Below are 16,761 nucleotides of genomic sequence, written 5' to 3' on the forward strand. Positions count from 1 at the left end.
ACAGCGAAAACATTACTATACTATACTCAACATAACTTGTAATGAACTTCACTTAGTAGGGCAAAAGTATTTCAACTGAAAACTATCTCATATTGTTTCTATCATAATACAAAAGTGATCAATTTTATATTTAGAAAATTTTATATTACAGTTACATCAATCCCTTTTACAGGGAAAAAAAACTATACTACCAGTAACAGTAAGTTCACAACAGCGTCTAAATATCATCAACCAAAATAGCAATTAATAATAAGAATACTTTCCTGTTTCAAAACCTATTGATAAGCTAGAAGGCGACAAAAAATAAAAGGCAGCAAAAAATAGCAATATTGAAATGTTACTAGTGTACAGTCTCATCAAAATGCTATTAATCTTAGGCTGTCTGAAAGACCGTTGCCTCTGTGTTTGATAAGTCACTAAAACTATTGACTTAACGTCAAAATAAAATAATGCAAACACAACTCACAGGTGTTACAAATAAAACAAATTAGAAATTAAATTTATTGAGGACTCCCATAAAAAGGGTTTTCAATTTATTGAAAATAATACAGTATTATGCTTTTTATACAGTGTATTTATAGGCTGAACTAGGCTCTGCACAAACAAGCAATATTATGCGAGTAGCTAACTTATTTTGGAAGGACCGGTGTATTTTCTGTTTTACATTGTCTATCCAATTTAGTGCACCCTGGTGGTGGGCATAGGGTTTGAAGTGAACCCAAGATTTCAACCTGCATACTTAAATCTGACATTTTGACAAGTTTGCCACTGCAAATTCTTCGTTTTCTTACCAATACATACCATGAAACTATCCATACAATCATCTACATGACAAACTCTTTCTAATCAAATCAAACATTCAGATAGGAAATGACAAAATCAGTTACGTATTCACTCCAACTTGTACTAACCTTGTTTACAAGCCTTATCTGCCACACAATATTGACATGAAAGTCCTATATACAACTGTTCAGAGTCCACAACACAGCAAACACTCAACGATATCATACAGTAACTAGACGCTATAACAAAGATTATGCTATCTCAGAAAACCTAGCATGGTTTCTGCAATATTTATAAAAGGCCCATGTTCATAGATCTATTCAGCATTCGATATATGGCATGGTATATCGGACATAACACCATAAAACATTGCAACAAAACTTGGCATTTGACAGAATACATCGCCCTAATGTCTATTTAAAATCTGAAAAACAAAGAAAAAAAATTCTGTCGTTTTCTCTTGGGAAAAAACACGTAACAGAATAAATTCCCAAAAGTACTATTCATATTTCCCGCCAAATATTTATAATGGTAAAAAAAACTGAAGTGATACAGGAGTAAAAAAAACATACTTAATTGAATATACATCACTATTTTCTACTAGATATAAATGAAAGCCTGTCTCAAACAAGATGTTCGCAATCAATAGTCAATCACAGAAGCAAAAAATCAGTCGGTATAGATAAACCGCAGCTTATTATTATTCAATTTTTTTCTGTAGCGAAAGATGTAAAAACCTATTTGAATCAATTATTTAGCGATGCAGATAGCATTTTTTGAAAAGCTTTCGATGGCAATTCAAAACATTATGTATTAGGTTTAGGTTAGTACCTATTTTTAACTATTTTACTTTAATGCAACATAAAAACAGATGATGAACTTTAATGTTAGGAAAGTTAGTTAACAAAAAATACTGACAGACAAGACAACACATAAGCATGCTACAATATAAATCATATTTCCCTTAGAACAGCGTCTCAATGGTATATGATTATACTATAATACTTACTAGTATTGCGGGTGTGCATGGCATTGCAGTAATGTTTCAATACTTCAAGAACTTCTTGCTCATCTGGCAGTCGTGCTGAGAAAACAATTGTAAAGTTGGGTGAAAATATCAGATTTTAAGACATTTGGTTGTATCAAGCTGATAAGACAGATGAATGTTCAGTTAAGTACAATGCGTTGTCATAAAATCATGAAAACAAGACCATTATTGGAATATACAGGAATGGAGATACTATCTAAACGCAGGCAGTTCTGGTAGCCTATGAGAATCATGTGACTCAGCACTATAATCAAAATCAAAGACAGTCGTGACATAAGCAGTCATGCTAGACAGAATAAAATTTATAATCTGAAAATAAAATTAGAAGTCTTCAGGCGACTTTTTCCATCTTTTATTGTGGCAAATTTGAAATTGATTAGTACACTGGTTATGAAAAAAAGCAATCATTTTCGCATCAAAATGTCGCCACAATGACAATACTAACAACTACAAAAGCAATTTAGCATAACAGTCGTTATGGCCAATATATGACAGGTAGAGGTCAAAACTGATTAATTTACTATTTTGTAATAGAAATTTCGAATATATTTAAAATAGGACCAAGTTCATAAAAGAAGACCTAAAAGGTATTATAGAAAAAGTGATAATACCTGCAACTTTTGTTAACAAAATTTTAAAAGAAAACTCAAAAATAACTTATAGGTATATGTTCTGAAGTATTAGTATGACGGATGTCAGTTACCAACCAGTCCAACTTATCCCAATATTCACTGATAACAAGTACCATTTCTTACCAGTATCAGTAGGTGTAGTTTTTAAATTAGCAAGTGCGTCTTCATCTGTTGTTTTTCTTGAATCTGGTTTGTTTGGTTTCTTCTTTTTACGAGTTCCTTTAGGACTTTTACTTCGATCCTGAAAATGACACGATATCATTAACACAATAAATTTGGACAGTGGACTGCTATACAGTGGTTGGCATATTGTCATGACTATATTTGCATCATAAACAAGTTGAAGACAAATTTTCTGATGGTTAAATCGCTGAACTCAACAATGATGGTATTGCAATTGAAATCTAAGATTCAAATCCCATTTCAAACCACTTTACACACAGGTAATAAATTGGTATAAATATCGAACCTGAAAGATATCGGTTCTTCCAAAATAAAGTAGCTGTTTATATATTGGGGGCTGCTCATGCAGAGACTTGTTCGAATATGCTATGTAACAAAAAAATATCAAAACAACAATTCACAAATGACTTATAAAGATTGAAATGATTTAAAACACTGGTCAACTATGATAATGCAAGAATCTTCCCCACCTCTACTTGAGAGCTATAGCAAAAACTCAAATCAGGTTAAACTTAAAACTTTGATATTAATACTGGCCTATTAAAATATAATGCACACAAGGCCTACCATGTTTCCACTGGCATCTTTGCTATTAGGAATATGTCGAACTGGTGGACCAGGACGTAAGGATAACGTTTGGTTTGCTTTTGCACCTGTAAAATAGATATATCATACTGGTTCACAAAAATAAACTTTCTGTCAATGCTATTGGGCTCGATATTTCAACTTAAAATCCATCATTTTAATGTATAGTCTACTTTGAGGCATTCCATTAGACAAGTTAGTCATTTTAACAAACACGTTGCCCAGGTAAAGCCTCACTAGTTCTGACATGATTCATAGTCTATTACTCCACTGTGGTTAGTCATTTGAACTTCTGTTTCTCTGTGTTTATCAGAAACACCGTTTTTTGAATGCAGTTAACTAGAAATCCTAAACAAACTGAATTTTCGAATAATTATGTGACAGAGGATTGCTGGACTCCTCGATGTCATAGGGCAGGTCACATAACTACTGGTCGGTTACAGCTGCCCCACCATCAAGTCTATGCATTTAAAACAAGTATTTGATGAACTATTCCCATACCCAACATGAACCAGTGAACTGACAAGAGGCCATGGCTCGCCATATATTTAAGACACCTTGTCGACTTTCCTGTCCCTAAGAATAAATAAAAAAACTTATCCACTTTTCAGGTATCAAAGAATTAATGATTCAGGTACCAGAATCATTTCAATGAGATTGAAAAAAAAAATGAAAATGACTAGACCCAACATGAAGACACTCCCCATATATAACATTGAATGATGACAAGCAACAAATAAAATTGTCAGTCAAAATTAAAAAAAAAAACATGCAAATTTCCACCTGATTTTGAAACAGGAAAAGGTGGAGGTGATACGGTCGGTGAAGCATGAATTTCCGGCGTTATCCGTATAGGCGTGTGACCATGTGATTGTCCCGGTACCAACTGAAAAAATTAATAGCAAAAATTCAAATCAGTTTTTCAAACAAAAAATTTCGTTGCAGAAATTCAATGGTTTTATCTAGCTTGACAGTAAGCATATTTATATCCTCTTGAAACATATTGTCTGGAAATTTTTGTCATATAATTTCTATAACCCGTGTTATAGAAAGTAAAACTGTCTAAAGTTTGAAATTTTAGGAACCTCCAGTCAACATTATTCCATTCCCCATTTATATAAAATTTTCATGGTGCCTTGCAGTAGGCTACATAAGTTTTTATCAAAGTTTGGTAAATACAATCAAAAATCTATCCAAAAAAAAAAAAAATATTAATCCACCTCTGGTACAGGTGGAATCTGAGTAACTGGAATGTGTTTAACAATCGAATAGGCAGCATTTGCAGCAACAGGTGCCAGTGATGTACGATGACATTGATCACATTGAGCTTCAAGGACTTGCAACCATCTTCTTTGTTCTTCTGTTGATCGTGTAATGACTATTTTCCTATCTATCAGATTACCTGTGGATAAATAACAATTTAGTATGAAATCATAATATTTAACTAGCAATTTACTATGTTGAAAAACAGTAATGACAGTGTCTAATATAAGAGTCTCCTGGCACAGGGTACGAACCAGAAACAGACTTGCCGTCAAAGTCTTCTGATGTCATCAAAAAGTCTATTTATCCTATCTCCTATGTAAAAAAGGCGAATTCAGTTGAATTACATTGAAAATTTCCACTGAAAACAGAATCCTGACAAGAAACTCCATCTTAGTAATTATTTGCAACTTAACCTAATCCTCCCGGTTTGACGCATGCGCGACGTTTCAGACGTTTTGCAATGCTGTGTGTATACCATGAGGTCTGGAATGTTTGTTATGGTCTTGCTTGAAAGGAAATCTTATTCCCCACACAACGATATGAGAATGAACCTTATATGACATTTAGAAGTGATAAAATTTCGCTTACATATCACGCGTGTACTTCCCGCTGCGATATAAAAACGTCGCACAACAAGAAAATGATTCCATAAACCTTGGCGTTGCGCGCTAACCAATAACAAAAGCTAGTATGATAAGGTCTTATTTTGAAGGTCATTTTATATGCTACATAACATAGGAGAGTGGACATCTCACAACGTCAGGAAGTTATAAAAATATCGAGTCGTTTGATCGCAGCTGCCTCACCGAAAAAAAGTTAGGCGTTTTATCTCGCAAATTCTCCTTGTCTGACGATTATAAGCTTTTATGATTCATAATAAATGTTTTATTATGACTCACATAAGCTTTCAACGCGATAAAGCACAAACAAACAACCGATCGATCTATCAAGCTTAGCCTGGCCTGATTCGATGTGGTGACTTCTCAAACGGAAAATTTCCAAAACGCTTGAACAAAGCGCGCTATGGAAAAGCGTTTAGTACCATATGAAAGAGAAAACCAATGTGCAGTCAACTGTATAGTTACATTTCAGCTTTACAATAGCTGTAGACGTCCAACAGCTGATAGAATGAGAGAGTGTAAATATTTTTGTTATTTTTTGACGTTACGAGAGACCTCTTGAAAGAGGTGTTTTAGTTTACGGTCCTCCAGTGACATCTAGCGTATAGTACTCTAAAATACCTTTCCAATGGTATATAATTATTGTATATTGGGTAAATTTTGGGGGTCGTATGACATTAATAAAAATGTATTCAAAATTGGGCTCGATTGGGCGTCTGAATCAGGTTAATTCCCAAAAAATATATCAAAAATAATACAACCACAAGCTCAAGTTTGAAAGGAATTATTTTATACAATGTATCTACACGTCTTGCGCTTCAAATACGCTGCTAGATACGGTAAGTTTGGAAGGACCGGTATCATTCCAGTTCAGTATTGCCTACCAAATTTATCGTACCATGGGTGAGATTTGAACCCAAGATATTAATCAACAATGCAATTATAGTCAAGTCTAATGCTTTAGTCACTAGGCCACTGCTAAGTCATCTAAATAATTCGCGAAAAAGAAAAATTTCCTCACCTGTGATTTCAAATGCATGTTGATATGTTTGAGTGTCGTCCAGACGTTTGGATTTGAGGGCAGTGAGTGGAAGTTTTCCCTCATAAATGAAACCACTCATACGAGGAGAAACAGATAACATGAGAAGTGCGTTTGGAAATAATAAAAGATAGCGTTCCTTTCGATCCTGTAAGCAGAGATAGACATAATAAATTCAGAGCAGAGTACACCAATGGCTTAAATCAGGGGTGTGCAACCTTTTTTATTGGCGGGCCAAATACAAGAAACTGGGTGAAGCCGCGGGCCGCACCTTTATTTAATTTAGGCTTTCTGGTAGTTGCAAGCACAAAAATTGCCTATATTTGCTATTGATCTTACGGCATTATTAGGGGTTCTTGCAGAAATAGTAGATTTAAAACGCATAAACTTCTGAAGAAACTGCTATTTAAATTTTTTGTCACACCGACTTCAACCGAATGCAGTGAGAAACACGTTTTTGTAATATAAATCGTGTATTTTGCAACAGTATTTTGCTAGCTTGTTCTGCTAATATGACTGGTATGGGCTTTGCGACGAAAAAGAATAAATACTCGTTTCGCGGGTACACCATTCGAAATTGTTATTTTTCCGCGGGCCGCACAACTTCTTTCTGCGGGCCGCATTTGGCCCGCGGGCCGCAGTTTGCACACCCCTGGCTTAAATGACCAAGTTGAAAAGTGGTTGCTATCGATCTTAGCTATGTATAACGTGCATATTTTATCACTTTTTCATGCTTGTATATTCATAATTAAAATATATTGACAAAGATTGATAGCTGTCTAGCTTGTTCATGTGTAAAGCACATATTTATTCAATGTCCGAATCTTACGCTTCCATTTTACTATTATAATATGTCCTTAACCAAAGATTGGAAGAAAAATCTGCAACGTGGGATGGTTGGGACTTCCAAGGGGCTGAAGCAAAAGCCACTTTTGTAAAAAACTGAGAGTTATCACGGGAAAATCTGACCATGATCGATGATACTTTTCAGTTCATAATGGGTTAATCATGATATCAAAAGCAAGGAGATGGTGACTGAGTAATAAAATTCAAAATTGCATAAAAAAATTTCATAACTCACGTCGAGTCCACTGAGAAAAATAACAGAAGACATGTATAACACTGGACCCAATGATGATAATGTTTCTCCTTCCCATCCTTGTATCGGACTCGATAATATATGTTGAATTGTCTCCTTCCGTTTTCGAGTTTCTTGGCAGACGAGCTGAGTTAGAAAAAAGCGTTATTAAAACATGATATATCCATGGCCATAACACAATATTTTATCTAAACATAATCTTTAATTAGCGTATGTTAATCTTTGTATATGACACATGTTTGAGCCCTCCAAACAAGGCACTGTGCAAGCTATTTAATAATATGAGAAGAGCTATTTTAAGAAGGAGAGTCGTCTGTTCGGTTTAAGATTGCCTACAAAATTTAATACATACTGGGTTAGGCAGTGGGTATGCATGAATGCTAGAAAGCTCTGAGTGCAATATCAACATAATTTATGTGTACCTAGAATACACACTGTTGAAAATAAATAAACAAACAAAGTTACAAATAATTACCGATATTCGTTCGTATTGTGATATGGCTTGAAGAACATGTGATCTGTCTGGATGAGTATCCTGAAACACAAAGCAAAGTTTCAACAAAATCGAAATAGTTTAAATTAGGAAGTACGAATACTGTCGTACAATACAATTACCCTTCAAAATAAAATTTAAACGAATTTACATACGAAAGAAAAGAAAAATATTTGAAATTAATATACAGAGTAAAAAACACCAAGTGTGATTTGAAATGCAGATTAAGATTAATATAAAATAGGATTTTTTATAATAATCCTGGGATGGAAAAGTAGAATAAGACGGCATAACCACATGACAAACATCAGTTTCTTGTCTGGCAGTATTCAAAAGTAAACAGTTATACCTTCAGCATGGACTTGATATTGGAAAAAGCCGTAACTGGCCAGTTACATAAACCATCATAATGACAGTGACGGGCCTAGCAATCGTCTCCAAATAATAGAACCGGAGAATCCGTATATGAAAATCAGAGGGTTCGATGATGGCGTGTTCATAACGCCCAGCAAGTGCCCCAGCCGTCAAGACAATTCCTAAAAAGTTTTCGCTACTATTCTATGTCAAAATGGTATTTGAACATGGATGGATGAATCACTATACAAATAGAGCGTCATTTTCATGATACACACCTATCTAAGTCAATTAGGTCACAAGCATTTTGATTTTTTTTTAAAACTGATAGAACATAAATAGGCTACATTGTGCATCTGCGCATATATCAGAATTAAAGTTGATGTTTGAAGAGATGAAAAGAGGAATTTCAACTTCCCAGGCTAAACAAATCAGTGAATGTACTAGTGTTTTTTCTAAGTTTGAAAACAATAATTTTTGTAATACTTACATCTAAATGGCGTTCCAACTCTCGTAATAAACTTGAATATTCTTCAAGATGTCGGAAAGGTTTGCTGAGACCTGTCGTAAGTTGAGTGATGCCAGAGTTTTGACCACTTTTGTTTTCTATTTGCCTAAAACAAAGCATTCACAAATAAAAATTGTGAAGTAAAGAAGAGAATGATCAACCAGTATAATAAGAAAGCAAGGCAAAGTCTCTGGCAATGATTCCCAAAACTGCAGTATCAAATATGAATGACTCTAATGATCCACAGTTTTGATAGCCTTACGTGATCCAGCAAATTTGCACTTTCACGATACTGAAGACCTCAAATCAATCAGCTGCATATTTATGTGATCTCATTCTCAATACACAGTGCGACCATGAAATCATTTCTATATCCGGAGTTAAGGTATTACATTGTGTATATAATCTTGTACATCCAAATGATGCAGACAAAGATACTGTTAATTGTGATAATGTAGAGACTAGACCGATTAAATTTAAAACTTATACTTGATTGGTCACCTCCAATCATAATATATACACCAAAAGCTAAAAATATGTATATTAAGAATATCTTGTGAACTAGAGTTATGATTCTTATGAACAGAGAAATTTGTGTTTATACATTTGCAAAGACCATAATCTTGAATTGAAATTGGGTTATTCCGAAGTAAAATTACGTACTTCGATATTTGTTCTTTATGGGTTTGCAATACAACAACTGCAGACGGATGATTACCACAATATTCGTCATACAATTGCTTAAACGTATCACCATTCTTCTCAAAACAAACCCCAACTTGCTGTTGCTGGTATGAAATTCTAAATAGAAAAAGATAATGTTAAATGAAAAAAGTTTTCTGCACCAATGAACATATAAAAATTTTTCGAGTTACAAATTCCGCAGTAACATTTTCAGAAGCTTACCAAAAATAAATATAAATTTGATTGAATTAATTAAAAAAGCAAATATATTTATTCTGTAAATAATTGTGATCCTCAGCTACAAGTTGAGATAATGCAGAAATTTCAAAATATCTGCACAAAAAGTTTGCACAGCCGTTTTATTGCACTGTATTTAGTTCATATCTTTGGACTCTGTGATTTTGGTTATAGATCAACAAGGTTCATTAATTTTCAGTTGAATTTAAGCCCTATCAATTTATCGCTAACATGGACACAACTCTAGCCACTAGTAAGAACATATTAAAGGACAAAAGGTAGAATTCTGGTATTCGTTAACAAATTGATAATATATACTGGGGATATATTCCGTTCTCTGCAATGATTAATCAAAAATGACCTTGGGAAATTATAATAGGGACAATAAATTTTACAGTGTTTGATGGTTTCATTTTTCAAGTAAAGTTTTTGAAGATTGCAGCGTTTTTAAGCATCAGTGGGAAATGGGATTGCTCTGGTGTTATTTGTGCGCAGATTGAAGACTTTCATTTAGGGCAGGGGTGGCCAACCTTTCACATACCATGCGCCACGTTTTAAACATAATGTTTCAGATGCGCCGTAAATCTCTTGTATTCCCACGCCTAATGTCCGCTTCTTGTTGAAATTATATAAATTTATAATACACACACATATATACACAAGTATTTTACGCTTCGCTTTTGTTGACAACGGCCATTTGAAGTTTGGATGAAAAAGGTGGTATTTAGGGGTCCTTTTTAGCATGTTGTGGGTTGATTTATAATAAATTTTTTAGGCTTGGGCAATTCAACTGGTTGTTCAATGGTTATTGGGAGATATTTGGGAAGTCTGGGCAATGGAAAATCCATGTTTCAAGCTGATAAATGACGATTTTCTATTTTTCCAGAAGTTCTGAACTTTTTACTTCAGTAAGGAAAAATAGTAAATTTTACTAATTTTTGCTAAAAGTCTAGAATGAATGTGATAAAGTTCGTCCAAAAGCTAAAGTCGATAATCGCCTGTTGTTTCTAATTCCAACAAGCCGTAAGTGGGCGACGTGGAGTAAGGAGAATAAATTTTAGGTACAATCAAAAGTCACCATGTAAATCGCAAAAAAACGGCTTGGCTTGAGAAGCCAAGTGCAATTAACAATTTTGGCATGAAAAGGGTTAAAGATGCAATGCGCCACTTCTAATCATGCAATGCGCCACGTTTGGCGCATGCGCCATAGGTTGGCCACCCCTGATTTAGGGAGTCAAAGGGCAAGACACAGATTCAGTAACGCCCTGTAACTCTGGGAGTCACATCTGGCACATACTGTCCCCACAATGGCATATGGAGTGATTATTACAGCAAATCAGGGCAGTAAGTTACATGAATTATACAGGAAGGCAACAAAATTCGAAAAACCTAGACAGCAAATGACTAAACCGATAATTATTAATAATGACCACAGCCACACTATGCTCTACTAAAAGAGATTTAAATATTTAGTCATCAAACAGCTATTCAATTTAATCTTGTTTTGGAACTGTTCTAGCATGGGTCGTGGATAAAATGTTAAAAAAACTATGATGATTTAATATATATTTAATTAAGAGTCTTATCCATATGTTAAGCAAATGTATATTGGCTGCTACTATTGATCATGCTTAGTTCTTGTACAAACAACCTTATAGTGTATTTAAATGAGGTATAAAAATCTATAATAAATAAATGACCGGTTTTTATATCCTGCTTTTTACATGATATGAATAAGAGCCCAACAGGATGCAGTATTACATTTACAAGGACATGTTTTGTTTCATCAGATCTACAAGGGTCAATGTTTTTATGAACCGTATCAATAATAATCATTCCAGAAACACCATTTTACTATAAATTTAGACATAGGTAAAATTTGTTAATTGAAAATAGCATATACATACAACTTTACTTTTACATTTTGCAAAGGAAACCTACTCTGGCCTAATTGTCTCTGTTCAAGACCTTATTTATATAAGAAGCAATCTTTGTCCTATCCGAGTGAGTCTATGTGATCTCATCGTGAGTGAATACTCATAGAAAATAGCAGTCATAAATTTTGTTGATTGAGATTGCAGACAGAAAATATAACACAAATATGTTTTTAACCCACTTTGAACACTCTTCTAATTCTTTGACAAATTTCAGTTGAAAATCGATGATAGCTTGAATATTTCCTGACAGGACGCAAATGTCAGATTCTGGAATCCCTTCACCACCCGGTGTAGTTTGAGGTTGAAGAGGTTTGATGTAAGATCCAACAAGACTTTGAAGTTCTTTAACATACGTTCGTTCAATTTCTAGAAGATTCTGTAATACCTGAAATAAAAACGTATTACAAGTTAATTAATGAATGAAATGTATGTTTACACAAGGAGTGTGCAACCTGCAGCCCGGGGGCCAAATGCAGCCCACACAGAAAAATTGTACAGCCCACGAAGAAGTGCCAATTTTGAATAATGTGCGGCCCATGAAACGAAATTGTAATTAGTAATCTGGTTCGTGCATATAATTCCAATCTCTTTGCATTTCAAAGCCTAATTATTATCTAAGCCTATGTCGTTACACTGCCCTAACGGCTAGTTTGTTAGAAGCGAGCAACGCATGTCATAAGATCATTAACCAAAATTCTTGTGCCCGCAACTACTAGAAACCCTTTTTTAAATAAAGGTGCGGCCCGTGGTTTCACTCAGTTATCAGTTATCTAAGTTCGTATCTGTTTTTTCTCTTTTCTTAAAGGTTACACACCCCTGGTTAACACCATAATTTACCTGCAACACCTATTAAGTCCCCAACATACCACAGGTAATAAAACAAAATTAAAGCAAACCCTTACGGTAAGTGTAATATAAATATAATAACAGAGACAGATGAAACAAAATTAAGAAAAAAATTGTTGTCACATTTTCATATAAAACTATACCGAACAAACAAAAACACATTTTCGTGTACAATGTAAGTTATGTCTTTGGAGATAGTAAAATATTTCTTTATCATGCAGTTTTAAAACAAATTTTTTGGCACTCCAGAAGTGTGTGTACCAATATGGAGGTAACTAATTTTGTACGCCTACTTTACATCAAGTTGTGTAAAGTGACTGATCCTATGGGCAGGGAGGGGGTATATTCACTTGGCTAAGACAGACAATCCACGAACTCGTTATAGAACTAAAATAAAAAAAATCTGAATAAAATTATGGCCTAACCCTAACCTGGTACACACACTACGGGAGTACCAACTCTCAATAATAATATATTTGACTGAATGTTTTAAATATAAAAAGTTTCAAACAAACAATTTTTAATAAAGAAAATTTATATCGATAAGTAATGAGTTCGTGTTCAAAACCAAAAAATGTTGATAATAAAATTTTCTTTAAAGCCCTAAATTCTGTAATATGTATCGATCCAACGATATTTTGAGCAAAACTGCTACTGGTAGCAGAGATTAAATAAAGACAAGTCTAGCCAAGAATCATGAATAAAACATTATTGCCTTGGGAAAAAAACTACATGTAGGCTTCTTTAAATTGAAAAATCTAATTAGCGCACACAGTTGAATCCAAGATTTTATTTTCACAATCAAGTGGAATGAAATGAAACAGTTCGAATCATTGATCATAAAAAAGAATGGCTGAGTAGCAAAAGATGTCTATATAGTTGTCTATGAAAAAGTAAAAATGGTCAATTAGGATGAGTTTTTGGAAGATTCATTTAGCTTGCAACGAACTGAATAGATGATCATATTATAATCTGAATATTATGTTATTAGAAATAACAATATTTGATATTTTTGACAGTTCATGAACTTATTTTCACTTAAAAGTAAGGTGAAAATTGAATTACACAATGATTTTATATAAATTGGCCATATTCTACAGAAAATAAATTTGGTCAAAACAATTTTGTAACCGCGATGGGCTAGCTGTTGGAGCATTACACGAAACTATGTTGGCATCACAAGTTAATGTCTCGGGTTAAAGTACCATGTCCATCATCTCACCCAGGGTGTCGAAAGTTGGGTAGGCAATGCCGAAACAGAAACCCTGGTCCTCTCAAAATGGTGACTTCTTACATATCGTTAGATATTAATAAAAAAAAAATGGTTGTGTCAAAGGGTTATTAGGAAAAATATTTGTCATTATTTCATTTTCCGATGAGTCGAGTTGAACGACCAATTAATTTTTTGAATATATAATACAATACCTGTTGATAATAAGCCAACTTTGTTTCTTGTGTTTTTGTTTCTACTTCTTGCAGTACAGACTGCTTTTGTACAGTTTGTGGCGATACAGATTCTAAAAGTAAACAAGAATAAAGGTAAACGATAAAAATAGAACTGTTGATCGTAGCTGAAAAAATATTCAATGGGCATTCATGGGTGAGAATTTTTTCATTTTCCTCGGAGAGAGGAAGCTGAAAACGCCTAAACATCATACATTAGGGCTACAGATTATTCGCAGCCAAAGCCGGAAACAGATAGCCTGTTAATTGTAAGTAATGTCATGGATTTGGAATTTGGATAGTATAAGAAACTATATTGTGTAAATACTACCATGCACAGCAAAAAGTCTAATGGAAATCACCTCAACTGAGAAATAATATATCATTATTCATTACAATATTATTTACGGTAGATATGTCGAAAGAGAATTAGACAGGGCTCGGTAATTCACCAATCATATTTTTCAATCTATTCCAATAAGAAGAAGAAAAAGGCAAATCCTTCCCCCTAATATCATCTGACACAGGAATAAGACCTCTATAGCTATGCAGGATAATCAGCAGTGCAAATGCAGGGGTGTTCCTAAGGCTTTGCATGATGTCCATTGAAATACTATGGGCGTATTATCAAAATATATTTCTATTCAGTATTCACCTGACTCAATTTTCTGTCTTACTTCTTTTACATAGTTACTGGGGAACCATCCAGTATTTCCATTTAGTGTTCCTTCCCACCATCCTCCGTCATCATTTTTTGAAACCTAAAATGAAGGATTTCATTTTCAAAAGGAGGAAGTAATTTCAATACACAAATATGAAACATCAAAATTCGTACACATTATAAATTTGCTATATAACCTACCAACATATGAATATTATATACAAAAAATGAAGAAATTATCAGCTGCATGGATATAGCCCAGCGGTATTCAATCATTCCATAACTAATATTCATAACTTATTCAACCTATCCTAAAACAATGTTTCTAATCTAAAATTGCTTTCGTTATGCAGAATAAACAATATAAAATTTGTTTCTGGTCTCATTATAATCACTAACTTTTCTTATGGTGTATCAAATCCAGTTTATGTAGATAACACATAATGTACTTGGGAATCGTGTATGGAAATCCTGTAAATCTCAAGCTAATAAACTTTTATTTTTTAGTTGTATAGGCCTTATTAGCTAGGATGAGGCAGTTCAAAATAATATGATTTTAATTACATTGAAAAGTGTGATATTATACCACAATTTAGTCAAATTTTTAAATAAAATATGAAATCTAAAAACAAAAATCACAAACCATGATTATGGCCCCTTTTGGAAATGTGAGCTCATCTTCATTTTGACGCTGGTAAGCAAACTTAGCTTTAACTTTAATTGCTTTTTTACTGCTCATATTGAAGTCTTCATATACCAAGCATTTGTGAAAGTGGAAATATAAAAGAACCAAATAGTTTCCGACAATTGAGCGCCCAGTACAATTAGTGATTGATGATAATACACTGAAGAACTATATTGGATCTGAGAAAATTTTAAAATGATTAATAATATATAAGTTTTCCAAAAGCACCAAAGCAAGAAGGTGCATCCCAGAAGTAATAAATCAAGTGCATAGAACAAACAAAGAAAATTTTGAACATGTATTTTGTTAATATTTATTGACAGTTGACACTATTTATATTTTTGTTTTTATTTTACTATTTTTGTACTGCCAGACTGTATTGTGAATGTGAAAACAATACAATAAATATATTATAACAGTAGTGCACAGTTCTCCGATTCCAGGATGTTTCGACATTTGGTTTCATAAAACAGAACTCTTGTTTGTGTCTGGTCTGATGACAGATGTGTCATCGTCAGGTCGTGCCATGCATGTATCGATAATAATCTAAATCATGTAACCAATGATGATCATGTGACCAAAGTCAGTGATTATAAAAAAAAACATAATACACAGTTATATACAGTATACAGGTATATATGTTTATTACACACATTAATACTGTAATACATCCGTTTATTAAAAAACAGACAAATTCCAGGAATTCAAATACCTGAATACTGGAATATGCAAAAACAGACTTCTGATCTGCAGAAGATGCGAAATCTTAAATTAAATATTATACTTGTTAAACGCCTCTGGTACTTTAATATACAGATATATGAGATGGATATAATCAACACCTTCTATAAAACAAAAGCAGGTGGATTATTTCTCTCGGGGAGGGGTTAAATACTACAGTCTGACAATACTAAATTTATCAAAACTGAGCAAGAAGAATAATATTTAATCATTTAACTGAAAACTATCACTGTATCACCTATAAATCCACTCTTTACAAAGTCACTGATTTTAAATAGATTTATATTTTCTCATATTATGCAGTCATGTATTTGCAATAACAAAGTGAAAATCAATAACTGAATAATGAAACATACAATATTCTATTATAAAACACACGGTACGCTACCATACCGTACCAAACAGAATTGTTCTTTTCCGCGATAGCGTTTGTCAGTCTGTGCATACAGCCAAAGGCGAAAGATTATGCCCGAGAACCAAGGCGGGATCCTGTTAGCAGTCCAGAATGCGACAGTTACAAGAATAGCTGTAAGATTGAAAGTGTACTTTTATCGTTCCAGATGCAACCTAACAATAAAATCATGAAAACGGGAACATTTCTGTACAGTATTTGCAATTCTGCAATTTGTGTGGTAGATAGACAAGAACCAATTAAAAGACGGTTTCTTAAAACCATTTTTTAAAACATTCGCGTATTATGAAGTACCGTACTGACGTTACCACCATTATATGCAAACATAAATAATAATAACATTAAAAAGCCCACTGCGGAAACAGATGCGGAAACGACACCCCGAACATATAAAAAGCAACCAAAGGAAGTGCTCCAAATACATCATATGTGACTCTGTGACGTCATAATTCGTTATAGCGAGGCGTATTTTCTAAGCAGATAGATAGATGTTTCCCCGAAAATA

General features: G+C 33.6%; 2 protein-coding genes across 3 annotated transcripts in view; both read right to left on the bottom strand.

Annotated features, from left to right (window-relative positions):
• The window catches only part of LOC120339320 (rho guanine nucleotide exchange factor 7-like), a 27,123-nt gene extending 11,840 nt beyond the window's left edge, over positions 1-15,283 (bottom strand). For both annotated transcript variants that reach the window (XR_005569191.2, XM_039407418.2), the window contains exons 1-14: positions 15,062-15,283; positions 14,413-14,518; positions 13,740-13,831; positions 11,648-11,853; positions 9,274-9,411; positions 8,593-8,716; positions 7,731-7,790; positions 7,238-7,381; positions 6,139-6,304; positions 4,452-4,633; positions 4,015-4,117; positions 3,214-3,299; positions 2,587-2,704; positions 1,793-1,867 (exon numbers count right to left, since the gene is read on the bottom strand). Coding sequence is in view for 1 of the 2 variants with exons in the window: in XM_039407418.2 (XP_039263352.2) it covers positions 1,793-1,867; positions 2,587-2,704; positions 3,214-3,299; positions 4,015-4,117; positions 4,452-4,633; positions 6,139-6,304; positions 7,238-7,381; positions 7,731-7,790; positions 8,593-8,716; positions 9,274-9,411; positions 11,648-11,853; positions 13,740-13,831; positions 14,413-14,518; positions 15,062-15,157 (1,696 nt within the window). In the remaining variant the exon portion in view is untranslated. The remainder of the gene's footprint in view (positions 1-1,792; positions 1,868-2,586; positions 2,705-3,213; positions 3,300-4,014; positions 4,118-4,451; positions 4,634-6,138; positions 6,305-7,237; positions 7,382-7,730; positions 7,791-8,592; positions 8,717-9,273; positions 9,412-11,647; positions 11,854-13,739; positions 13,832-14,412; positions 14,519-15,061) is intronic.
• Positions 1-16,761, bottom strand: part of LOC120339699 (interleukin-1 receptor-associated kinase 4-like) — a 112,328-nt gene that overhangs the window by 46,997 nt on the left and 48,570 nt on the right. The gene's annotated exons all lie outside the window — the stretch shown is intronic.

The sequence above is a fragment of the Styela clava genome, chromosome 9 (assembly GCF_964204865.1).
Source record: "Styela clava chromosome 9, kaStyClav1.hap1.2, whole genome shotgun sequence".
NCBI lineage: Eukaryota > Metazoa > Chordata > Ascidiacea > Stolidobranchia > Styelidae > Styela > Styela clava.